The 26,260-nt window shown below is 36.9% G+C and overlaps 1 protein-coding gene across 8 annotated transcripts in view; it reads left to right on the plus strand.

The window, feature by feature from the left end:
* Window positions 1-26,260, plus strand: part of SEMA3E (semaphorin 3E) — a 229,719-nt gene that overhangs the window by 100,136 nt on the left and 103,323 nt on the right. For 7 of the 8 annotated variants that reach the window (XR_008558069.1, XM_054725976.1, XM_054725977.1 and 4 more), the window contains one exon: window positions 24,788-24,948. The exons of the other annotated variant lie outside the window; for it this stretch is intronic. Coding sequence is in view for 6 of the 7 variants with exons in the window: in XM_054725976.1 (XP_054581951.1) it covers window positions 24,788-24,948 (161 nt within the window). In the remaining variant the exon portion in view is untranslated. The remainder of the gene's footprint in view (window positions 1-24,787; window positions 24,949-26,260) is intronic. 8 annotated transcript variants of the gene reach the window in all.

The following is a 26,260-nucleotide window of genomic DNA, read 5'->3' on the forward strand; positions in this document are numbered from 1 at the left end:
CAAAAGCCCTATCTTGCTGATGTGACTATATTTGGAATAAGGACGAATAGTAGAAACCCTTATCCTTGGGGAATACATTTCATGGCCCCCAGTGGATGCCTGAATCCACAAATAGAACCGAACTCTCAATAAATATATTGTTTCTTCCTGTACATACATACCTATGATAAGATTTAATTTATAAATCAGACACCATAACAGATTAACAAAAATTAATAATAAAATAGAACAATGATAACAACATACTGTAATGAAATTATATGAATGTGATCTCTCTCTTTTTCTGATAACTGAGATATCTACTAAGTGACTGGCAGGTAGCATGTATAGTGTGGATATGCCAGACAAAGAGATGACCTTCATCCATGTAGGACGAAGTGGTATGGCACAAGATTTCATCATATACTCAGGATGGTATGCAATTTAAAATTTATGATTGTTTATTTCTGGATTTTTCTATTTAATATTTCCAGAGTGTGGTTGACCACAGGTAACTGAACCCATGGAAAGTGAAACCTCAGATAAGGGGTGGGGGGGACTGTAATTAAGGTTAAATGAGTTCATAAGGAAGGTACTTGATAGGATTAGAGTCCTTCTAAGAAGAGACATCAGCCCTAACCGGTTTGGCTCAGTGGATAGTGCGTTGGCCTGAGGACTGAAAGGTCCCAGATTCAATTCCGGTCAAGGGCATGTACCTTGGTTGCGGGCACATCCCCAGTAGGAGGTATGCAGGAGGCAGCTGATCGATGTTTCTCTCTCATCAATGTTTCTAACTCTCTTCCTCTCCCTTCCTCTCTGTAAAAAAACTCAATAAAATATATTTTAAAAAAAATAAAAGAAGAAACACCAGACAGACCACGCTCTGTCATGTGAAGACAAACTGAGGAGATTGCAAGCCAGGAAGAGCACTCTCATGGGGAACTGAGTTGGCCAGTACCCTGACCTTGGTACTTTCCAGCCCCCAGATTGTGATAAACATATTTCTATTATTTAAACCACGCAGTCTTTTGTCTTTTGTTGTTGCTACTAGAACAGACTAATACTGTTCTTTTCTTTAAACATGTTTTATTTTGTTCAGAAAAAAACAAAGTTTAAACAAAATTCCAGAGAGAATTTTTTTCTTTCTAACACCATATTTTCTCTAGCTAATGAACCATAATGCAATTTCTTCGTCAGCATGTAAGTAATGTTTGTCTATCCATTGTTAGAAATTGTGCATAATTGGAATATAATTGTGCCAAAATTTTCTCTTGGACTTTTCGAGGATGAACCTAAAGGCTGCCTATTAGTCTTGGTGAACATACTCCTTTTATGCTTAGAACGTCGGAACCTGCTCCCTGACAGACTGGTCTCTAAGACACTACCAGTGGACTATGATTTGGAAAGAAAATGTTCCTTGGCAAGAAGTGCTACATAGGTCCCTATAAATCTTCCACTGGCATCCATACACAGGCTCTACACAAATCTTCAAAGATCCAGGTGCTTCCCAGCACAGGGACCAAAGCACATCTTAACTGCAATGCAAACATTCTGTTTGCAGGCACACTGTAGAAGAGGGAGCTAGCCATGTGGCTGACATCTCTTTCACCCCACCACCTAATGCTCCAGACTCTTGGACCCCCAAACAGAACAAGGCAGGTTGCTATTGGGAGCCAGCCAGCAAGATCTGGCAGCTCGCCAGCTTGCTCTCAAGGGTGGGTGTCTGTAACTGGTCAGTCACAAAGAATCTGAACTTGCCAATTTCCTGTGACCAGCAAAGCTAAGTTTGACTTAAAATTGTCTGAATGGCAATGTCTTTCAATTGACTCAACAATAACTTCTAGCCCATCTATCCCCCAAACAGTATTCGAATTAGAAATGCTAAATTTGCATCTTTTTTCTTAAATGAAATAGAGGTGAGCAATCTAGTAATGACAAGGGAGGTGTGTTTCTTTCCTCGGGCAGCTTCACTCCCCTTCCTGCTGCAGAGCCAGTCAGTCTTGAGCTTGTTCTCATTGATCCCCACCTGCCTCTCTGTGACTCCACACTTCTCATTGAGTCTCATGTCCCACTGGTCAAATGACAGTGGAAGAGAGGCAGGAAGTGTTGGAGAAAACCGAGGTGAACTTTTGTGCTGGTTGATAAAGAGAGAAGTAAGTATGGAGGGAGAAAACTAACATTGGTTCTGTAGCCAAACTCCTTTCTCCAAGGTCCTTTCATTGGTGACAGGGCTTGGTAACTGAGACAGGAGCAGGTGTCTGGTCAAGCCCATTTCTGAGATCCCCCAATCTCCTAGTGAATGTAATTTTCTAACTGGACTCTCTTAGGCATAGCTAGCAAGAAGAATTATAAATAGTACTCAATAAATATTAAAATGAGTGTAAGTTCTCTGATGCAGGATAGTTTTTGGAGCTTATTCTACATAGATCAGAAAATCACCCAAAAGAAGAGAGTGTCATAGCAGTGCCAATGCCAAAAGCTATCAGGGCTGATTTTATTGTAAGCCTTCTTCAACTATAGTTTACATATTCATTGATCTCTCACATCTTTATTGAGCACCTACTATGCAACAATCTTTGGGATTGAGCAGCCAGTGTAGTGCTTAGAAAGATTGGACAGATCAAAGAAACTGGTTCATGGTCTAGTTATAAACCTTAAAAGTTTGTGACCTTGGGCAAATGACCTCACCTCGGGCCTTAGTTTTCTCTTCTATAAGATGGCAGTGATGAGAAGGATGCATATCCTATGGGGTGGTTGTGCAGATTGAGGCTGGCACATGGTAGTAGCCCTTACATGTAGTAGCTTTCGTTATTGTGTATGCCAGGTTCTATCCATGCAGAAATCAATAAGACAAAGCTTCCAATATTCTCATAATTTGGTGGAGTCTGAAGACAAGAAAATTAATGATCAAAACTCCGAGTGACAGGGGCTGTATCAGAAGGAATGTTCCAGAACTGTGACACGCATCTCAGGGTTACTCAGTCTGAGCAGAGCGGGGATGATGTTAGGGTTTGGTATGAGTCTTGAAGGACTTTACCAAGGAGACAAGAGGATGAGGATTGCAGAAAAGACACAGAAGCATGAGAAAATGTGGTCTCTTTGAGGAAAGTTATGTAAGTTAATATATCTGTTACCCTGGGAGATTCTGGAGGCATGCTAGCGAATGAAGTCGGGGAAATAGGAAGAGCCAGGCCATGCTAAAAATGTCAGATTTGTTGTAGGATATTAGACAAGTCAGATTGTAGAAAGTTTACTCTTGAGAAAGATTTGAGTTGATAACTCTGAAGGCCAACACAAGGCAGAAATTTATGAGAAAAAAAGAACTGTAGTGAGGGTTTTTATTATGCTGTAAAGCAGAGAAATCAGTATCAGTGGAAACAATGGCTAAATTTTAGGGCTGTGACATAATAGAAAGTGGTAGGGAGCTTACCTGAGAAGGAGGGCTGTGCTGGAGTCGGGACTAACAGGATCTCTGGGCGTTACCAAGGAAGGGAAGAAATAGAGGTTAGCATCACCATTGGCATGCACTGAGATCTGTTGTACATTTATCCTCTCTTTTTATCAATGAACATAATATTCTGCTATTTTACATAATCATTTAATTTTATTCTTATAATAATTCTCTCAAGTGCTATAATTATTGTGTTGATAAGAAAACTGACCGAAATGAAGGTAAGTGATTTGACTAAGATCAAGTGACTAGTAAGAAGATGAGCTTAGACTTGAACTCAGGTTACACTGAAACAAAAGTTTGATTTCTATACAGCTATTCCAATCTAGAAGTCTCTTTTCTGTTTATGTTATCTGACCTTTTTCAGTCTCCAGTTGAAACCACTGGTATCACTGTCACTATAGATTTCTTTATACATTTTCCTTTCCTTATTTATAATTTGTACATGCTCACTCATCTTTTTTCTCTTATTAGTGGGCTAATGAACATATTTGGCAGAAACCTCATGTCCTCCCAAATTTGGCTGAATCCTTAGAGTGCTTTCCAGACAATTTTCTGCATGCATCTTGTCCATTCTGTGACCTATTCCCCGTAAATACCTCTCAAACTGAGAGCATAGTCCTTACATGCTAACTACAGGTCCATCCCCAACTCCCAGATGACATGCTTATCTCCTTTCATGAAGAAAACCAAGGCCACCATGGGCACTCATTCAAATTCCTATTCTTTCTGCAGATTTTTCTCTGTCCCCCCCTTATACCCCCTACACATTTATGTGCCCCTAATGGAAAAAATAACTTTGGGATTTCAAAACTCCTAATGGAATTAACTCTAATAATTACTTTTCTCACCCAGAATCCCTAAATGATTCTTCTCCACAATGGTCCTTATTTATTACTAGTTTAAACACATTCTCATCTACCTCAGACCACCCCCCTCCTTAAAATGTACCTGTGTCCCTTCCTCAGATGCGAGTAGTGCCTAAAAGCCAGAAAATCTTATTTTCCTCACATAAGAGGTGCTGTCGCATGACATATGCTGTTGGCCCCTGAATTTGATCTCTAAAGTATTTTTACTCATATGTTGATTCTCTTTCTTCAACTCCTACTTTCCTTTGTCCCGTGTTCTGTTTGTGATCATTTTGCTGCTCTAGGTTTCTGTATCTTTCTCCCTAATCTTCACTCCATTCTTCATGATATGGTAAGGGAATAACTAGTCAAGAAACATATTCCGTCTCCTTAGAAGACAGTGAGGTGATGATGATGAGGCTGGTAGATTGTGCATTGTAAATTCTTTATTTAAAAATGAATATTTTTCATGCATCCCTATCACAGGTTGGAGGGACTGCAGCAAGTAGCAAAAAGCAGCATTTCCTGGAGTGTACTTGCAGTTAAATTCCAAAATAGGGATAGTTTTTATGTTTCTAAACTTTTGGGTACATAAAGTCTTCAAAGTTGTAGAACAAGCTCTGGAAGTGACAGTGCTTCATTGCGCACTCTCCCTCCTCTACAAAGCCAACTTGTTATTTAGAGAGTAGAGTATAAATGCCATGGAGCAAAGTCTTTCATGCTCTGTCTAGCACAAGGCAGCTGCGAAAACACATGATCTGGAGCATCACGGCTGTTGCTGAAGTCTTTCCTATTAATGCAGATGTTCAACTTAAATGCTTGTGCTTGTAGACCCTGAAAGACATAGGGGTGACCTGCTATAGGAACACTAAAGATGTGTGGTGTTCCTTTCATTTGGTAGTCACAAGAGTTTGTTGAGTTTAAAATTGTATTCCAGGAAATAGACATTCCATAGAAAGGATGCAATATTCTGATAGTAACAAATTTCCTTTATATATGATGCCTATGATTATACATCCTTACTTTTATTGCTAAAATTTATTGTAGCTTCACTGGAAGGTATGTTAAGAACTTAACTCTCTCAAGCCGATCTGACACTGTCATTCTGTTAAGAACAATGTGGTAGGTAAATAAACTATTAATTACCTACTACTGCTTAAACTTACCACTCTGTGTCCACTGATGTTGAATATTAAAATTAGGTGCTGATGATATCAGAACACATTGACTTTAGTGGTTATAGTAAACTAGAGGCCTGATGCACGAAATTTGTGCAAGGGGCTCCGCCCCCACTGCCATGGCAGCTGCCTCAGCCCCTGCCCGCCACAGCAGCCAGGAGCCTCTGCCGCCTCTGCCTTGGCCCCCGCTGCAGCAGCTTCGTCCAGAAGGTTGTCTAGAATGACGTCTGGAAGGATGTCTGGTCTAATGAGCATATTACGCTTTTATTATTATAGATGTATTCTGTCCATTAGAAGCATTTATATTAAATTATTGAATCTACATAATTTTGACTTATCCCCTTCAATTACTTAAGCAAATATTATCTCTCAGCAATGTCAGAATCAAATGATAGAAATTACTCTTCATGATAAGATTTGCTAAGCATTGATTACATTCTGAGAGGTTTTAAATTTGCAATTTCTTTATTTGTGATAGTTTATATTTTCCCTAAATAATTTAGCCTTGCTGTGAATTTTTCCAAGTAAAATCAATCTTGAAAATGCAGAGCAAAATATCTTTACATTTTTTTAAGAGAAATATTTTCTCTTTAAAAGAGAAAGCTGTTTTGTATAGAGAAGAGAAACTCTACGAAGCCAGGGTTCACTATTTTATACATTAGGATACCCTGAAATTAGTACTGTGCATAAAAATACTTAAGTTAATGAATAAAACTAAGTTTACATGGAAAAAATTATGTTGATAGTGATATGTTATATAATATCAATTTAATGACCTAAGAGAATCACTAACAACCAGGTGTTTTATGTAAAGACTAAGCACACCAGGCCCAGCCAGTGTTGCTCAGTGGTTGAGTATCGACCTCTGAACCAGGAGGTCACATTTTGGAAAAAACATGTGAAATCCAAATTTTTCAATAGTCTGAGGGCCTTGCCATTGCTGAGGGAGCAGTCTATCCTAGAGATCCCTGATAAAATTATTTCTGTAGAAAATTCTAAGGATTAAGCAGATGGATCAACAACCACGGTACAGGCAAATCTTGGACTTCTAGAAGCATTCTGCGATGGGACAGTGATGCACATTAGGAATATCTCCCTCTCTCTCTTCTTCCGATTAGTACAGGAAGGATGAAGGAGGAGGCAATAGTTTAAGGAAATCAGCTTCATTTTGCTAGTTTTCTTGATAGTTTCGACTATTATTTTGGATCATTTTTAATACAAAAGAACAGCTCATGCTTTGTAACAGCATTTACTTGGGACTGAGTTTCTTCTTTTCATAAGAAAGTCCCTTTATTGAGTTAAAAAAGTGTTACACAAAGTAAAACACCTGCAGAGCAGGAGGTTGTGGAGAGGCTCTGCCCGCTGTGGAGTAGTGAGAGGGAAAAGATGAGGCAGGGAGGGGGAGGGGCTAGATGGGGGTAGCCTTGCAAACTAATTGTTTTGCCACTGTCCTATCTGAAGAATGCTGTTGCTTAGTTTAGTTTAATCTCTTATTTGTCCTGGCAAGGGGAAGGAGGGAATAATATATGGGAAAATAATTTTTCTTCATTGTTTTACTTACCATGAGTATGTATCTATAGGAAAAAATGTATGACTGTAGGCAGGTGAAGCATCTAAGTAAATATGATATTAAATCATTAGCAAAGGTAAGATTCAAATTTTCTCTATCCCTCTTCCTAACTGTCCTGATTCTTTTTAAAAAAAATCTTTAAAAATGCATGTGAAAGCAGCATATTTTCATTTAATTACTCACAATTTGTTACAGAATGTCTAGTTAATAATGACCATGTAAATCTAACTAAACTCCAATTAATCATTTTTCTTCCTTAGAATAAGAAATGTGGCATGCAGTTACATTGGACAATAAATTTTTATTACTTTTCTTCACTTTTAAGAAAACAAAGTCTCTAACAAAAAGTTATAGAGCTAGATCTATTAGAAGCTTGTTAAATCCTGAATTTGAATCCTTGGTACATTTGTACCAAAAACTTGAAAGAGATTTTGATCGCTGAATCAAAATAGTATGGCATCTATTTCAAACAAATATAATTGGTTAATGATATTTGAAAACCTAATTTTATAAGTTCTAAAAACACAATGCAATTATTGGTTTCCTAAAAGTGCATGCTAAAGTCACCCAATTCAATCATTTTTCTTGTGATATGAAATTGTATGTAAATATGTATTTTTAAGAAAAGACCCAATGATAGTTTTGCTTTTAATGATAAAAGAACCTAAATATGATCTCAGACTAGTTTTATGACAAGTTCACCTTCACTATACAATATGCAATTAACTTTAGAAGGTTTTAAAATGTGTTTGTGCAATCAACATTAGACAATTATTGTATTAAATAATCTATTTTTAGAAAAAACAATTAACTTTTTTGCTTCTTCCTTAAAATGTTTATGGCACCTCTGTGCTGCCTCCCCTGAGAACTCTGCAGAGCATTTGGAAGTGTTATGGGAAGGGGTAATTATGCTGTCCAGGGAATTTGTCAGGGAACAGAGCTGTGGGAGATTAAAGGAGATGTGATGGTTGCAGGGGTCACAGCCTTGATTTTGAGCCAAGACTCACTATCACTTTTTTAATTAAGTCTGAAAACTAGAAAGCTGTGGTGTAGTAACCACCTAGTACCAAGCAGGACACATCTTACTAATTGGAAATGGGTGAGCATGAGCGTGGGGCTTAACTCCCAAAACAAAGAATGAGAACAACCAAATATGAATGGCAGTTCATTAAAACAAACACTCAGTAAATAGAGACTTTCATATTATAATTGATGTGTACCCTCCCTTTGATATTTTAAAAATATAAATTCACTATTCCTATTTCAAAAGCATGAATAATTTAGCTTCTATTCTAGCTTGTCCTTATGAAAGGCAAAAAAAGCTTTCATTAGGAATGAAGCTTTGAATCCAGAGCATTTTCATTTTTACATATTAAATAAAGTTTTAAAAATCATATTTATACTATTAATGCATATTATCTTTATTACTGTACTACACCAAAATTAAAAAGAAGGTACGCGTTATGTCATATTGTCACATTCAAAGTATAGAAATCGCTCATTAGGATATTTAAAATACCTTATTTACCTAATTTAGTATATTTTTGCCTTTGTTATGGTTCCAATTCCTTTTCAGCACATTCCTTGGGTATTCAAATCTCAGATGATAAATTACTAATTTCAGATACCATTTAATAAGACTATGTTTTATAATTGTAAAATATTTTGTTATAGACATTTGACATGCTTTATTCTTTCTTCTTAAGCTTAAATTAATATTAAATACAGTTATCTCTAAAATATACATATCTGATTTTTTCCCTTTTGCTTCCTTTAGAAGTTATAGAGTATCAGAACAAAATGTAATACCTTTTTGGAATGGAATGCCCATTCTTTTGTCTCGTTTTATCCAATGTCTATACTCAGAGTAAAATGAATGTAATCCACCTTCTGTGTTTCCAGGGGTTGCTAGTTTGTGAAGGCCCATAAATGAAGACTCAGATCAAAGGTTTCAGCCTCAAGTAATTGAGCAGTATACATGCAGTTTTGGGGGTTGCCAGCCTGGGAGATCTGTTCATTATATATCCCTGTCCAAAGACTTCTTCTGTTTTGAATGGGAAGTCTGTTTGGATTTGGGAGGGTGGAAGAAATCAGACACCTGGATGACCACTTCAGTTAAATTAATCATGGGAATCAAATGGGTGAAGATGTTAGTACTAGAAGATTTTTGGACAAGTTTACTTTATGGGCCTAAACAGTGCCTAGCACTCACCTTCCAATCAGTTATAATTTTCTTTTCCATTTCTGTTGGATAAACAAATTAAATTAGCAAAATGCGACCTTTCTCTTTTGTACTGAGGTAACCCTGATATCATATGCTGCTCCGTTCTCACAAAATACATTCCATATATTACAACAACCAGAATATGCAGCGGTTTCTTGCTGTTTTAACGTTGCTATTAGAGAAGAGAGAGGGACCTTTACCTTGACCCTGACCTCAATGGGCAAATGGAGATCTCATTAGTCTAGACCCTTACCCCTTAGAAGCATTCAGTTGCTGGTAGGCAGAGACTAGATGTGCTCAGACCTTTTTAAAAAATGCTCAATCACTGCATAGAAAATGGCAATCATTGGGAGTAATCATGAATGTTGTTTGCTACTCCTTTCAGTAGAGAATATGACATTAGAACACTGACAAATCTCTATCATGGTGTCCTAAAAGATCTGCTTTATTTCACCCTATAAAATAAACATATTTAAGCCTGACCCACAGAAAGGGTTCACCTCTAAAACTGACAGGCTCTTCATACAATTTCCCGCCACATGTTTGCAATGCATGAGTGAGACATGGCATGAAGTCTTTTGGACTAGCTAGATTCCTTTTTCTTTTTAATTGAATGTATTGGGGTGATATTTGTTCACAAAACCATACAGGTTTCAAGTGTACAACGCAATAAAACATCACCTGCACACTGCACCATGTGCCCACTGCCTAGACTAGCTAGATGTCTTACCTCAATGCCTTGAACACCTTACAAATGACAGGAGACACCCACAGTTTATTAAAACATCTGCGTGTTGAAAGCTGCTCAAAATCAAACGCGTAGCACTCAACACAGAGATTTATTTTTGAGTTTATCCCCCTTTTAATGGTCATAAATCTGAGTGATGAAGCACCATCTTTTAAAAATAAACTTTCTTCCAGCTGAAATAGTCAAAGTTAACCAGTATACAAAAATATGTGATATCTTAAATAAAATTATTTTCTTGAACATTGTACAAAATAGATTCATCACATGAGAGGTGTCTTATGGGGCAGGTGAAGGACAGTCCACTCAATACCAACTAATCACAGCATGGAATATGTATATACATAAACACATAGGCACAGCCCTATTTGCTTCCATTATTAATATGTTGCTATAATATTCAATTAAGAATATTTTTCTCAGCCCTTCTTGGTCTTATCTGTAAAGCCAAGCAGTGATTAGTTTTATTTTCCTCTATTATTGACTGAGGATTGGATAATGACTGCAACATTTTGGCAAGTTTGATATCCTGGCAATTATTTGTAACTAACCCACAAGCTCGCAAACATATGATTATTATATGCATTCAGTTTTTATAGCTTACCTAATAGCTGAACTTCAGCAGAATTATTCCACAGCAGAAGTTCTCAATTTTGTGTCATATTAGAATTACTTGGGGGAGATTTTTTTTTTTTATAATACCAATGCCAAACCTTACACCATACTCTCTTGGTGAGGGCCCCAGGAATCAGCCTTTTCTCAGAGCTCCCAGGAGATTCCAAGTGCAACCAAGGTGGAGAATCACTATTCTTAAAGAAACAGAAACACCAACATCAGCAAAAAGTCAGTCCCCACACCGAGCACTAAATTTACCATTAAAATCATGTTTTTCTGTCAGGTTGATGGGTGCCAAAGTAAATTTTTGACCCAATTATTTAGACTTTTGTGACACCGTTCAGACACACCCTTATATGTCATGGAGTGTGTCTGATTGCCTCCAGAAAACTAGGCCAAAAGTGAACAATTTAGTTGGCTCTAGAGTCCCTATTTTGGCAACAAGGCAAAGCTATGTGCCAGGACCTAGAAACCTGGCCTGTTAGGGCAGCACTATGAAAGTTGGATTGATGTCAACTTTGCACCCCTACCGCCCCCACACACCCCCTAACCTGCTGTTATTCTTTTTTTCCACATGAAAACACCCCTCCTCTAGGTTTATCTAATGTTACATTTACCCAGGACCCGGTTCAATTGTTCATGAGAAGCCAAGTTATTAGTTGATAAAAGTTTAAGGTATAATCCCTCCCAGAGGTTCCAAAATTTTAATAGGGTCTCTTGAAGGCCAGAAATATCAAAGTTGTAAAACTTTAATGACAGGCATGACTAGGAGAGGATTACATAATTGGACTCTAAGGGCCCTCTATATTACCCTTCTTCAAATTATACCACATAGGTAGTCTGGCTCATTAGATCAGCCCCCCTGGAAAACATTAAGCTTCTGTTCATAGTAAATTCAGAGAACTCACTATTATTGATCAAAAAATCTTTTTTTGTTTTTTTTTTTTGTTCCAAATATTGTGTCTCCTTAGTCATATAAGTAGGATAGTTACTTACATTAGAAATTAATTCATTATTATTTTAGTCATGGTAATTACCACTAAAAATGCTTTATTTACTAAGGGAAGTGTGCTAATTAATTGCCTTCCAAAACTTTAATTTACTCTAAATCATTTATTGTTGCAAAATACCTTATAAGATGTCATACATTCTATGCAGTATCAGTGAATATTAAAAACATGAATGAAGAAACTATAGAATTTTAAATACTGCAATTGAGTTTTTAGGAGTAACAGCCACTGTTAGAAATCTTGCCTTTGTCAAATAAAATTATGTTACCAGTCAATCATTTAGTAAATGTCTTTAATGTTCTGGAATAGTCTCATTATAAACATTTTAACTATTTGTAAGCATTTAATAATTTAGATATAGCAATAAATGTCTATATATTTTATATAGAAAATCAGAAGTTTTACTGAGGGCTGTAATTGATAAATTCTACAAAAACAGGCTGGGCTTGATAGCTTTAAATACCTCAACATCATGTCTATTAAGTTTTATTATTTTTGGCAATATGAACTGTAACAAAAATTATCATCTCTTAACATTATCTCAATTTTAATTACCATTTTTTCTTTCCACTGTTGCAAAGTGAGAGAAAATGTTGAAGTGAAAGATTTTACACTTCCTGTTTGCCTCTACTTACCATCACCCTCCCCACATTCACATTCTTTGTTTTGTCTCTGTCTTTTAGAGAGAGAGAGAGAGAGAGAGAGAGAGAGAGAGAGAGAGAGAGCTGTGTTTTAAAGTGATAAATCCTGCAGTCACTAATGTAGTCACTAACCTTAAGCATTCTAAGAAATTGCATCATGACTTTGAAGGGCATCTGCCAATCAGGGAGGTTAATGCATTTGCTGCTTTCCAGTGGCAGAGGCTATCTCTTCTTAGCCATGACAGGACAAGAAAATTGACCTCCTGTTCCCAATTTCATATGGAATTTTTTCCCCAGATAGGGGCAGTGACCCTGCCAGAGGGATCCAAGTGCATGTAAAATCACATTTGACTTGATGATGGATGGCCAGTTATGTGGGTGCGAGCATCTGCTCTGATAAAGTTGGGGGCTGGGATAGGACACCTATGTGTTACTGCATTTTACTCTTGTCTCCAGCTGGGAGAAATATTTTAAGAAATTCCGTTTATTCCCAAAGGAGATGATGGACAGTCTTTTCCTAAAATATAAAATAAGGACCTGATCTTGAATTTCATGGCAGAACTTATGGGTCATTCTTTCATGTTTTTAATACATTTTTATTGATTTCAGAGAGGAAGGAAGAAGGAGAGATAGAAACATCAATGGCAAGAGAGAATCATTGATCGGCTGCCTCCTGCACACCCTCCACTGGGGATCAAGCCCCGTAATCGGGCATGTGCCCTGACTGCGAATGGAACCATGACCTCCTGGTTCATAGGTTGACACTCAACCACTGAGCCATTCCAACCAGGCTCATTCTTTTAACTTATTGTCCTAATAAATTACTTGTCTAGAGCTAATTTTATACTTTGGAGTTCTCCAGTGAGTTCTATAAAAGACATTTTAATTTATTTCATAAAAATGTCTTCTAAGACCTGACTGGTTTGGCTCAGTGGATAGAGCATCGGCCTGTGGACTGAAGGGTCCCAGGTTCGATTCCTGTCAAGGGCATGTACCTTGATTGTGGGTACATCCCCAGTAGGGAGTGTGCAGGAGGAAGCTGATCGATGTTTCTCTCTCATGGATGTTTCTAACTCTCTATCCCTCTCCCTTCCTCTCTGTAAAAAATTAATAAAATATATATTTTTTAAATGTCTTCCAAGTTTTCCATGCTTTTTTATTTTTAATTTATCATTTGTTCTCTTGTTCTCAGCATGGAGAAAGTTGTTTTCATTTGCCAAGTTACTTGTTTCCTGAGCACTAAGGTTTCAGCTTAGGTGATTAGATTACATTGTAATTTATAAAGGTTTTGACAAATCTTTTCATTTGCCTAATGTTAGCATGGCCTAATTAATATTTTCTCATTTTCTTAATGAGTGTGTTATACCAGTATGAAGTTTATATACATTTAATTTATAGCTTCCTCCTTATATTTGAAGCTTATCAAAAAGTACAGGAGAGCAGATCAATAACAATAAATTTGTTATTTTTTTGCCCATAATGACATACTTTTTTGACATAAGAACTCAACTGATATAAAATTATATCTTCAGCATTAATTCTTATCTCTTTGTACTGCAGAATTAATTCTGCAGTTCTCATTGGTTTGCAAAATTTTACAAATTTAAAAGTTCTAGAAAGTATCCTTTGGATATTTTTGATTTGTGTTTTCCCAACTGGAGATGATATAGTTCATGATGTGATACAGCTCGTGAAGCTAGAAGAAACCTCGCTAGTTGATCTCATCTACTCCTCTTTCTCATCCTACAAATGGGAAACTTAATCTCCTGTAAATTGTATATTCAGTGGCAAAATTGGGAACAAACACAGGTGTCTGTACTTACGTTTTAAATTAATTTTTATCTTTAAGAACATTATCTGCTCTTACGTATTGGAAGTTAATAGAGGTTCTTTGTTTCCTTTTCTTTGCTTCTATTCTTTGTATTGTCTGATCCTTTGGATCCCATTTTTTCCTGTTTGTTGTAATCAGGTTATACAACATAAGCACGGCTGCCATGAGATAGCCTTGGGGATGCCTGGGGCAAATTATGAGAAAAGACTGAGGTATAGACTGAAAAAAACGCCTACTTCCACAGGTGTCTATGACCATTTATTATGGGTAAATGCTATTTGATAAATGCATGAAATCAGGGAGACACCTGTAACATACTCCTAAGAGATTTACCGTACTGAAACCCTATGACTAACTTGAGTCAAGAAAGAAACTGTATATTCATACAAAGTCTCTGTTTATGGCCAAATAACAAAATGAGCAAAATAATGTACTAGATCCAAAAAAAAGAAAAATATCAACATTCAAATGATACGTGACCTTAGGAAGGTTTAACTTTCTCCGTGAGCTGCTTTCCCTATTCTATAAAATGGGCGGCATTGTGCATTTATTATCGGAGTGATGTGAAGGGCAAATTAAATGACATCAATTGGAAATTTTTTATGTGGTACCTACCACACAAGAGCCTTTCTGTTCATCTGAATCTTTCCTCCCTTCCTAGTTTCCAGAGAACACATGGGTGGTCTTTTTGGGTACTGTTTGCCCTGTGACAGGTTGTAAACAACAGGGTTTTCTGGGAAGTGAATCGGTGCTTCTTGAGGATTGCTGGAAAAGGAAAACAGAAGAAGAATTTGTTAGCAGCTTAGTCACTAAGGCGACTTTTTGTGAAAGAAAGTCATCAGTGAATTGTACACATAGCATTGGCTTGTCTCCTCCCTTAGTTAGCCACATCTGAAGAGAACTCACCCCCAGGGGGCCTATTACCTATTAAGTGGCATCCGGTTCACATGGCAGCAGCTACAGTAATTGAGGCATGTAATTTTAAGAGCAAATGAGCTTTTATTGGTTGTCTAGCATTTCCAAACTGATCAAATGATGGCCAATAACGCACAGCCTCATTTCTATGTCCAGATATACATCTATCAACAGTATTATTGGTATTATTTTCCTTGTCATTATAGTGATGAGTAGATTCAGTTTCCATTCAATTAATGGAATATCAAAAGATTATAAAGTCACCCTTCATTCTGCCTGGATTTGAAATTCAGTCGTTATTCTGTCAGTAATGAAACTAGGAGGAAAATGTCATGTTAATAGAGAAAGTGTCCAGATTACACAGGAGTCATTGTTTATGGAAATACGTCAGTCTGGAAAATACATATTTTTAAAGGTGCAAATGTTCGGTATGTCAGATTGTCAGAATGCAAACTCCTGGTACATCTGGAAGTCATTTTTTTCTTAGAAAGAATGTTTTGTAGGATTAAATTATATGGGTTAAGTGAAGGCTTTATTTTCATAAAGATGAAACTATAGATCTTTGTTAGAGGTCAAGAAAGGAAAATGCAGAGGCTGTTTAGCTGTGATGCGTTAACACCATGTCCAACCATGCACCTGTCTAGAAATTGACATCTCTGTTCTTATAAAAACAACTACCAAGTTAAACACTGGAAAACTCATAGAAATTTAAGGTTTAATAGCAATAGCACACATGTTGAAAGAATTTTTGCCTTCTATTCTGGTACTTCAAATTTAAATGTCAAGGGTAGAGGGGAGATAGTTTTTGTATAATGCATTTTTTTAATTGAGTTTGTAAATAAAAAGATCATAAAGAAGCAAAACAAATTTTTCTAAGAAAATAAAGACTAATTTTCCCTTGCAAGCTGAGATGGATGTGGATTGAAAGAAGGAATAGAAATCTACTGTTGTTAGGAAAGCAAGGTTTTATCTTAAAATAGACTAGCTGTTTACACTGATCATAGTAATCGTGTACTTGCAAAATTTCCTATTTTACTTTAAGCCTATATAATAAGCCTACAGAGAAACTATGTCCACTTGACAGAATATAATTAAGAAAGACCTGTTTCTGCAGGGGGGATTTTTATTTAATGCCATTGGCCAATAATTTATCAACATTAAAGGAAGGAAGGAAGGAAGGAAGGAAGGAAGGAAGGAAGGAAGGAAGGAAGGAAGGGTGGGAGGAAGGAAGGAAGAAAGGAAGGGTGGGAGGGAGGGAAGGATGGATGGGGGAAGGGAGGGAGGGAGGAAGGAAAGAAATCCATATACATATATTAGCCATCCATTTGGAACTATGAATCATTTGATTCTTACAGCAACCCACTAATTAGTTATTATTATCTCCATTTTCACACATGTAGTTGAGATTTAGAGTTCATTCTTTGCACACGTCTTTATTGAGTGCCTACTAAACAAATGGCGAGCACTGGTCTAGGCTCTGGGAATATCAGTGACCAGGATGAAAAAAGTCATTCCTCTTATGGAACCTGTTTCCTGTCAGAGGAGGAAGAGAATATGTAAGCAAAGAAAAATATAAACAAACAGAAAACAAAACCAAGTATGCTTCAGGCAATAAAGGATATTCACAGAGAGGATAAAAGTGAGAGTGCCTAGGTGACAGTTCAGATTTCTTAGACTGGGCATCCTTCTCAGTGGAAAGATCCAAATGGGCAAGAGGAGCCATCCCTGTGGCGGTCCAGAGGCACATCAGACAGAAAGGAAGAGGCAGGCAAAGCTCTACAGCCCATGCCCTGGAGCTGCGTGAGCAAGGGAGAAAGTGGAGCAACATCCGAGTGAGGTGGGCAAAGGGCAGAGTGTGACAGACTCTAAGCCAGGAATTTTATCTAAAGAACATCATGATCCAATTTCTATTTTTAAGGAAAGTCACTGGCTACTGTGAGGTAAACCGATTGGGTAAAAGGGGAAATGGGAGAGAGCAGAAGCAAGAAAACAGGAGGCTCTTTTTCTGAGTTGTTGTAGTGGAGATGTTGGGGACAGTTAGTGTGGCCTTCAGGAAAAAAAGAATCAGGACAAATACTAGATTTTTGGCAAAATCCAAAGAACCATTTACTAAGAGTAGAAGACTGACAGGGTTGGTTCAGGGGTAGAAAACTAGAGTTAATCTTCATTTGCTAAATTGGCAAACTTTCTTTATTAAGGCGATGGCAAGAATGCGCTTGTTTCAAAAAGTATGGATTTGGGGGTCAATATAGTATATAAAAATTGAGTCATATTATTTTGAAGAATTTCAAATATCAAATATTATTTGAATCAGTATATGGTAAAATAAAAAGCAATACCAATTTTAGTTAATTTGCTTGTTTTTTGTTATGTGACATTATTTATTAAAGAAAATATGTGTTATAGAACAATGATAAATAAAGTTGTTCGAAAAAGATACAGAATTTCAACAAAAACATAAAAATTTAGATGTGGGGGAATTGGTGAATATGTTCAAAAAGTTGAGAGCTTCCATTATATGCCCTGGCTGTTTTTGCTCAATGTTAGAGCATTGTGGGTTTGATTCCCAGTCAACAGCATATATCTCTCAATTGCAGGCTGATCCTGGCCCTGGTACAGGCATGTGTGGGAGGCATCAATGTTTCTCTCTATATATCCACTTCCTTCCTCCCCTGGACTCTCTATAAAATTAATGGAAAAAATATCCTTGGGTGAGGATTATTTTTTTTAAATATATTTTATTGATTTTTTTACAGAGAGGAAGTGAGAGGGATAGAGAGTTAGAAACATTGATGAGAGAGAAACATCTATCAGCTGCCTCCTGCATACCCCCTACTGGGGATGTGCTTGCAACCAAGGTAGATGCCCTTGACCAGAATCAAACCTGGGACCTTTCAGTCCGCAGGACAATGCTCTATCCACTGAGCCAAACTGATTAGGGCAGAGGATTATTAAAAAAAAAAAAAAAAAGTACAAAGACAGCCAGAGAAAGACAAATACCACACGATCTCACTTATATGTAGAATCTAATGAGCAAAATAAACTGACAAACAAAATAGAACCAGAGGCATGGATACATGGAACAGGCTCAGGAATATTAGAAGGGAGAGTGTGGGAGGGACTGGATAAAAGGTGAAGAGATTAGCTAAAGAACATTTATGCTTAGCCCATGGTCACAGACAGCAGTGTGGTGAAGGCCAGTAGATGGGGTGCGCTGGGAGAAGGTGGCCATAATGGGAGGGAAATGCTGGACATCTATAATAGTGTCAACAATAAAAACAAATTTAAAATAAGAAATTTAAAAAGTACAAACTTGCTGTTACAAAATGAATAAGTCATGGGGATGTATGCAGATCATGATGACTATGGGCTGAAAGGACTGTGGGACTCCAGCGGCAGGCACACGGTGGGGCCGGACCCACCCTCAGCCCCCCTAGCTGCCTAGGGCGGGCTGAGGCACAGACAAGCCTTGGATGGCAGCTGCCCAGCCACCCAGGGTCGCCCGAGGCTCAGGTAACCAGGGCCAGCTGAGGCTTGTGCTGCCGGCAGTGGCAGCAGCAGAGGTGTGATGGGGGCACCACCTTCCCCTGATCGACCAGTCACCTCCCGCCCCTGAGGGCTCCCGGACTGTGAGATGGGGCAGGCCGGGCTGAGGGACCCCCTCTCCAGTGCATGATTTTCATGCACCGGGCCTCTAGTATAACCATAATTAAACAATTAGAAAATCAAAAATAAATGGTTAAATCACAATTTAGGTAGTACATTTTACATTGTGGGATCCCCTTTCTACATCCCGCGTGGTTCAGGGTTCTGGTTCAGGGTTCAAGTTCTGGAGAAGGGCCGCACACAAATGAAAAGAGACTTGAAGAAATTTAATTTGGCGATATGGGGGGCCAGGCGGTAGTCCAACTCTAGTGGGAGAACTACTTTCTGCTCTGGCCCTGCTATCCCTTCTATTGAGGCTATGGGGAAAACACCCATAGCGCTTAGGCAGGAAATAACAGAAATTTACATAGGACAAACAGAGGTGGAGGCTGCTTCAGCTAACAATGTCTTAACTAAAGGTGAGTGGTTAGAGCAATTAATGTTGTTGACAGCCTTCCTGGCTTCCTGTCCACATCTCTCTATTAGTGAAACAGTAATTGGTTTCCGGCATACATTCTATGATTTTTAGTTCAATAATTTAAATACAAGCATATAAACACATATAGTACATGGATAGACAATAATACTCTGTAACTGTGTCCCTGGGTGACCTCATGTTCATAGAGGAGCTCAGAGACCTATAAGCAGAATACCATGTATAATTCTGACTAGTAATAATTTATATATATCAGAAATGAGTAATCTTAAAATTTTGACACTATTTTGTTTTCCTTGACCAAGGAAGTAAAAGGCTATTTGATCTGTAGGCTGTTCATTTATACATTTCAAATCTTTCTGCTTTTGTTGGAAGTATTTTAAGATGAAAACTTGGAGCACCGCAATGCCAATGCCTGTTGTAGACCTTTGACTTGTAAGAAAGATATAGTCTAAAAGTTCAGAGAATTCATGAAAGACCAGTCACAGACCATTGCTAAAAAGACTAATTAGCAAATCATTGAACTATTCCCTGTTTACACTTTTAGAAAGTCAATTGCTTATTTCTTTACTACTCTGTTTCAACATTATTACAAGCCATTAGTGATCATTGATCAGATCTGTCAAAATCAGTGAAGCATGTTGCAAGAAGCCTTATCCTTTTGAGCCATCAAGAAATTGAAGAAAATTTCTAATGGTTATTTCCATATTCCATTGTTATTAATAATGCTTACTATGTGTGCAATTCAACATGTTATTGTTGACTTCACTTTAAGATATGCATTGAATAAAAGGATTTATTAAAAAATAATGGTTCTCAGGAAGTCCCTACTTTGCAGGTGACAGTGGAAGAAATGTACATTCAAGAAGGAAACATCCCTCCCTTGGAAATCTCTTTTTGTTTGAGAACTGAAAAAAAAAAAAAAAATGCACTCTCTCCACCCCATTTACACATGGAGGTGTGGAATTTAAATATATTTTGACAAAGTGAAGAGAACTGTCTCTGTAATATATTGCTGTCAATGAGTTTTAGAACTATTTCCCTTGCAGGTTAAGAAGAAAGGCCAGGAGAGGAAATGACTAAATCCTCTGTATATCTTCATTGACAGCTGATAATTAACATGCAGCTTAGCAATAATAATTAGTTCCCTCTTGAGAAAATTTCCGGATGAACTCTGAGCTGGCGTAGCTCAGTTTCGTCTTGTTTCTTTGTCCACCCCCTCCCCCAAGTAATTCATGTTATTTTTAGAGGAAGAAGAACTCAAGATGAGCTCCCTCCTTTTAACCGAGTCAGCACTGTCCGTTATTTGCACTGTGTTTTCTGGAGATTACCTGAGATTAGAGTTTCTTTTGTCCCCCTCTTCCTGTATGTTTTCTGATTCTTTCATGTAAGCAGCTTGAAGCAGTCCGAAGGGATAAAGAAGTTAGCCATTGCTTAGTAAATATGCCGAGTCTGCAGACTATACTTTGGAACTAAGATCACTAATAATGTTACTTAAAGTGCTAGCTCTAAAACTAAAAGGAGAAAAAAAAATTGAGAAGAAGAAAAGCTTTCTGCTCGAGCTTTCTTTGGCTTTAGTATACACCAAGAAACTAAAAAACTATATAATTTTCTCAAAATTAAGATGTATGAAAATGTCATGAATTGATAAATGCAAGCAACATGAAAAATTCTGTGGTTATTTGAGACAATTTATAAACTAGGAATTAAAGTTAATAACAATTAAAATTGATATAAAACTGAGTTTTTCTGTTGATGTTATTGCTGTTGAATAATTTTGAATTATAACAAGGCCAACTATGGAATATTGGGAAAACTTTCCATTTTATCTTGTTATTTATTTATGTTTTCTTTATTGATTAAGGTATTATATGTGTCCTTATCACCCATTGCCCCCAACCCCCCACTCATGCCCTTACCCCCCTGGTGTCTGTGTCCATTGGTTAGGCTTATATGTATACATATAAATCCTTTGGTTGATCTCTCCCCCTTACCTCCACCCTCCCCTACCTTCCCTCTGAGGTTTGAGGGTCTGATCAATGCTTCTCTGTCTCTGGATCTGTTTTTGTTCATCATGTTATATTGATCATTATATCCCACATATGAGTGAGATCATGTGATATTTATCTTTCTCTGACTGGCTTATTTCGCTTAGCATAATGCTCTCCAGTTCCATCCATGCTGTTGTAAATGGTAAGAATTCCTTCTTTTTTACCGCAGCGTAGTATTCCATTGTGTAGAATTACCACAGTTTTTTAATCCACTCATCTGCTGATGGGCACTTAGGCCGTTTCCAAATCTTAGCTATGGTGAATTGTGCTGCTATGAACATAGGGGTGCATATATCCTTTCTGATTGGTGTTTCTAGTTTCTTGGGATATATTCCTAGAAGTGGGATCACTGGGTCAAATGGGAGTTAAGAGGCTCTACAAAATACATTTGATTTCAGATACATAACTCCTTAATGGACTTTTCTTAGTTGCTCCTGAAGAGAGTTTTATATATAATAGGTTATAGAGTCATTGTTAGAAGTATTGATCGACTGCCTCCTGGATTGAGCCCACAACCCAGACATGTGCCCTGACTGGGATTGGAACCAGCAACCACCTCTTACCATTTACAACAGCATAGATGGAACCAACTGAGCCACACTGGCCAGGGCTCTAGTATTACTGACAAATAAATAGCAACTACCACCTTTAGATTATAAGAATTATAGCAAGTACAACAGAAACTGGCAAGTCATAAAATCAAGTGGAAATTAATTGATCTCTCTCTCTCTCTCTCTCTCTCTCTCTCTCTCTCTCTCTCTCTCATCTCTTTGTGCATACAAGGGTAATGAGGTCCTAATGACATCACTAGGAAACAAGCAAGGTCATCCCTAAATGGAATTCATTCATGGGTGCCTCCTTTACTGATTGGGCTTCCTCTACATTTCAATTCATACTTTTTAATTTAGGCACGAACTAATCCACTGTAGCAACATTTTAGGGTAGAATCCTCATATTTGGTTCCTTTCATGACTTTCTCTATTTTCCAGCAAACTTATTCCCTAAGCTTTGAACCTTAGTATATTTGGTAACTCTAGAGTTTAGAAACCTGTTAACGTTACATAATATGTAACCATTTTTTGATCAGTTGCATCCTTCCAGATAGTGATTTTACTGCATAAAACTTGGGGAATTTTAGCAACCTATTAGAATAACTGGGAAAACTTTTTTTCTTTTAGAAAAGAATCTACTTATCAGTCCTGTTATAAAATCATAAGTGAGTATATGTAAAGGCAGTGGATAGCTTTGATCTATATTTTTGTTATGGTATTGGATTCCTAAAATGTACATGTTCTGCTATTTTGAATGCCTGGTAAGAAATGAAAAAAAGTATGATTCTATTTTGAGAAATTTGTCTTTCAGGATTCAATAACACCTAAATCTCTCAAATTTCTACTTTATTTCTCCCCAAATAAAGCACCTGATTATTCTGTTCATCTCTTCCTCAAAACTTCTAAGTTTCTTTATTAGATAGTCAAATGAGTTAGTACCACAAGTTTTACCTTTATAAGGAATAACTATATTTTAGCAGTGTTGCTTATTTTAAACTAAAGATTAAAAGTTAGCCCTACTCCACAAAATATGAGGGTATCCATGTAGTAGAGATATAGACAGTGAATACATCTGTAATAGATTAGAAAAGATACTTCATCTCTCTTTTCTCAGAAACAATATAAGATTTTGCAGAATCCTGTAGATTTGTCATATTTCATATTGTTCTATAGATGAAATGTTCTGGTCACCAGTATCCACATTCTCTATCAGATGCATTAGGCATTGACCTTTGGAAAATGAAGTCATCTTCTAATTTGTCAATATTTCCCAGGGAGCCCTTTTCAGGAATTCTCTAGCATGCAAGGTCTAGCATTACTATTGGAGGGGAGAGGTCCTCATCCCCACCTGTAGCTCGTGGGAGTGGGCTTCTTGTGATATCCCAAGAAAAAGAATTTTCTGAGACTTGCATGGGAGAATGAGTGATTTTTATTTGCATATAATTAAATCCCTGAGTTTCCAAGGTTGCATTTCCCTCAGCCTCACCAAGGAAGAAGTCCCATTTTGCCTTTAGCAGGACTAAAATCAAAGCCAATGTTTGGAGCTTCCATTATATGTTGGAGCAATCCAATCCAGTATCAGGTTAGCTTGGTTTGTATTCCTAGTTGCAACCCATCAGTCCATTGCATGTGGGGTCCACAGGGTCACATGGCTATAGAGAAAACCTGGGAGAATGCAAGGAAGCAGGAGCAAGAGAGCCCGTGAGCCAAAAGAGGAGAGAGAGAGAGAGAGAGAGAGAGAGCGAGCTTTTTTCTTTAAGGGATTATGTATTTCCAAATTTTTGTGGTCTTGCAGTGGCTCTACCCATTCTGACCAATGATCTTTGTCCCCAGGTTTGATTGACAGGCACCTTCCCTAGTCACCCCAACTTCACTGAGCATGCATCTATCTCCCCTTTGTTGGACCCCTTCCCGAAGTGATCTGTAGGGAATGGGCCAGTGGTTTCCTGAGAGTATGAAATTGAAGCTGCCTAAGTGACCATGTTTATAATGTGTTGCCTCCCTTTCACTCCTTTCCTATTATTAATAACTGACTAATTACAATGGTATCAGTATTGGGGATGATATCCTCTCTCATCATCAAAGGCTCTCATGTATCATTTACCAATCATAAGTACTGAACTGCTACATGCAATTAAACACCTTCAACAAACAAACAAATGTATACACATAACGTGTTTCCCAGATTCTGACTTCCTAAATTAAATGTATGTTAGTTAAAACAAACAATTGTAATTTCTGATGTTGGGAAGAATGCATAAATACTAGTCAAAACACATTGGTAGAAACTAGATCCCCACCAGGTTTATCACTCGTCCCCACTATACTGAATGCCACCATAGGTTACCTCATTGTATTAACAAACCTGATAATTTCCAGACTTGAACAATTTGATTTTGGACATGACTTTCAAAACCAATTTCTGAGTTGGTGTTCATCTGGAATTAAATGGGAATATTTATTGTAGATTTGAGATTTTTGTTGCACATAGAGAAGTAAATATAAAAGTCACTAAAAGAGTTTTTCATCCAGCACTTTAAAGATTGTGAAGGATAATTCTTTCTGTATTTAAAAACATAAGATAAATAACTTAAGTTGAATTGAAGTTTTTAGACTCATAAACTTATAAAAGATTTTAACTCCTGCACATTAAAATGTATTCCCAGTTGCACTCCATTTTTTACATACTGAACAAATATTTTTAAAGTTTTTCCAGTTTTGAGATACAGTGGTGATATAACATTGTTAAGTTTAAAGTGTACCACATATTGATTTGATATGTGTTTATATTACTAAATGACTACCTACCACAAGAAGTTTAGTTAGCATCCAACAAGTCACATCATTAAAATTTTTTCTTTTGGAAACTTTTACAAACTTTTCTCTTAGGAACTTTCAAATATACAATATAGTATGGTTAATGCACTGTGTATTTTTTATCTTTTTGAGTAATATATTTTACAACCTTTATATTTCTGATAAAATGAATGTAAACTACACAGTTCCAATAGGTATAAAAATGCAGCCATGAGAAAAGTATTATAAAGGTATTTTTGTTTTCTCTTGTGTTGAGCATTCATTTCCTTTTGCATTTCAGAGCTCTTGGAATTAAACAGAACATCAATCTTTCACAGCCCTTTTGGATTTCTTGATCTCCATACAATGCTGCTGGATGAATATCAAGAGAGACTCTTTGTGGGAGGCAAGAATCTTGTGTATTCCCTCAGCTTGGAGCAAATCAGCAATGGCTATAGAGAGGTATGGAAATATCAAACTGTATTTCAGGAGGGAAAGAGAAGGGGTGAGGGAGATCGTATCTTGCCTGGGTGTTATTAGGATTCTTTTTTTCATTACCTAAATGATACTTCCATTGAAAAACCGAAGTATTCATTATATTGAAATCATCTTGAGAAAAGTTTATAAATTGAGAATATATAGCATGAAACTTTCTAATACTGATCTCTGTAGTCCCAGATGACCTCAGATTGGTGCATTTGACATTCCTCTTGCATGATGCTCCTTGTCACCTGGGAAATATTGACAAATGATATGCCATTGTCCTGAAACTTAGGTTTGGAACATGCTGATTTATCAGCAGTCCCTGTAAGCTCTATTACTCCCCAAATCCCAGCCTTAAGAAATATGGATATAGCTAACTCGTGTACTTCTGTTGGTAGTATCAGTAATTAAGGTGGATGGTCTTTAAACCAGATAGATTTAAATATAATATTACAATAGGCAAGTGCCCAACATTTTTTGAGAAACTATTAGTTGTGATAAGAAAAATAATTCTTAAAGTCTGTGCTTATGCAAAGTTAAATTGAGCTAAGTTTTTTTCCCAGGCCCATATCAAACTTACATAAAACATGTAGAAATATTTAGACCATAGTATTTTTTGGCATAAATGTAAGTATTTCTTTATAATTTACTTACTTATTTTTGTGTGTCAAAATGATTGATGTTTATATTTTAAAGTCATTTTTATAAAAAAATTATGACTAAAAGCAGCATTCATTCATCCCTTCCAGTTCCTAATCCCTAGAAGAAATCACTTAAAATTATTTTGTTGTTTCTTCTGATACTGACTCTCATACTTCTAAATGAAATTTGTGTACTGTGTTTTTTGGGTATCATTGATTTTAGATGCTACCTGTTGATTTACTGGAAGTCAACTTAAGGAAGATGAATTTTCTTTTCTTGCAGTACCTTGAGCTGGGCTCTATTACTGTACATCACTTCCCTAGCAACCTCCCAACCATCAGTTCCCCATCTCAAAATAGCTGTACCACAAGTTTAGTTAAGTAATAATTTTTACATTATTATAATAAGGAAAATAGATCACACTTCTTTCCTTTTTTTTTGCAATTTTATTATTTCTCCTGGGATTAAATATTATCCCTTGCTTTTTCATTTGCTTATATTTTATTTCCCCCAAACTCTGTACCAGAGTTTTTATATGCCTCTCAATATAATAAAATGCATCAATTTCCATCAGTTACAAATTTTTGGTTGTTTTTTTTAAAATATATTTTTATTGATATCAGGGAGGATGGAGAGGGTAAGAGGGTTA

Source organism: Eptesicus fuscus, chromosome 14 (genome assembly GCF_027574615.1).
Source record: "Eptesicus fuscus isolate TK198812 chromosome 14, DD_ASM_mEF_20220401, whole genome shotgun sequence".
Lineage (NCBI taxonomy): Eukaryota > Metazoa > Chordata > Mammalia > Chiroptera > Vespertilionidae > Eptesicus > Eptesicus fuscus.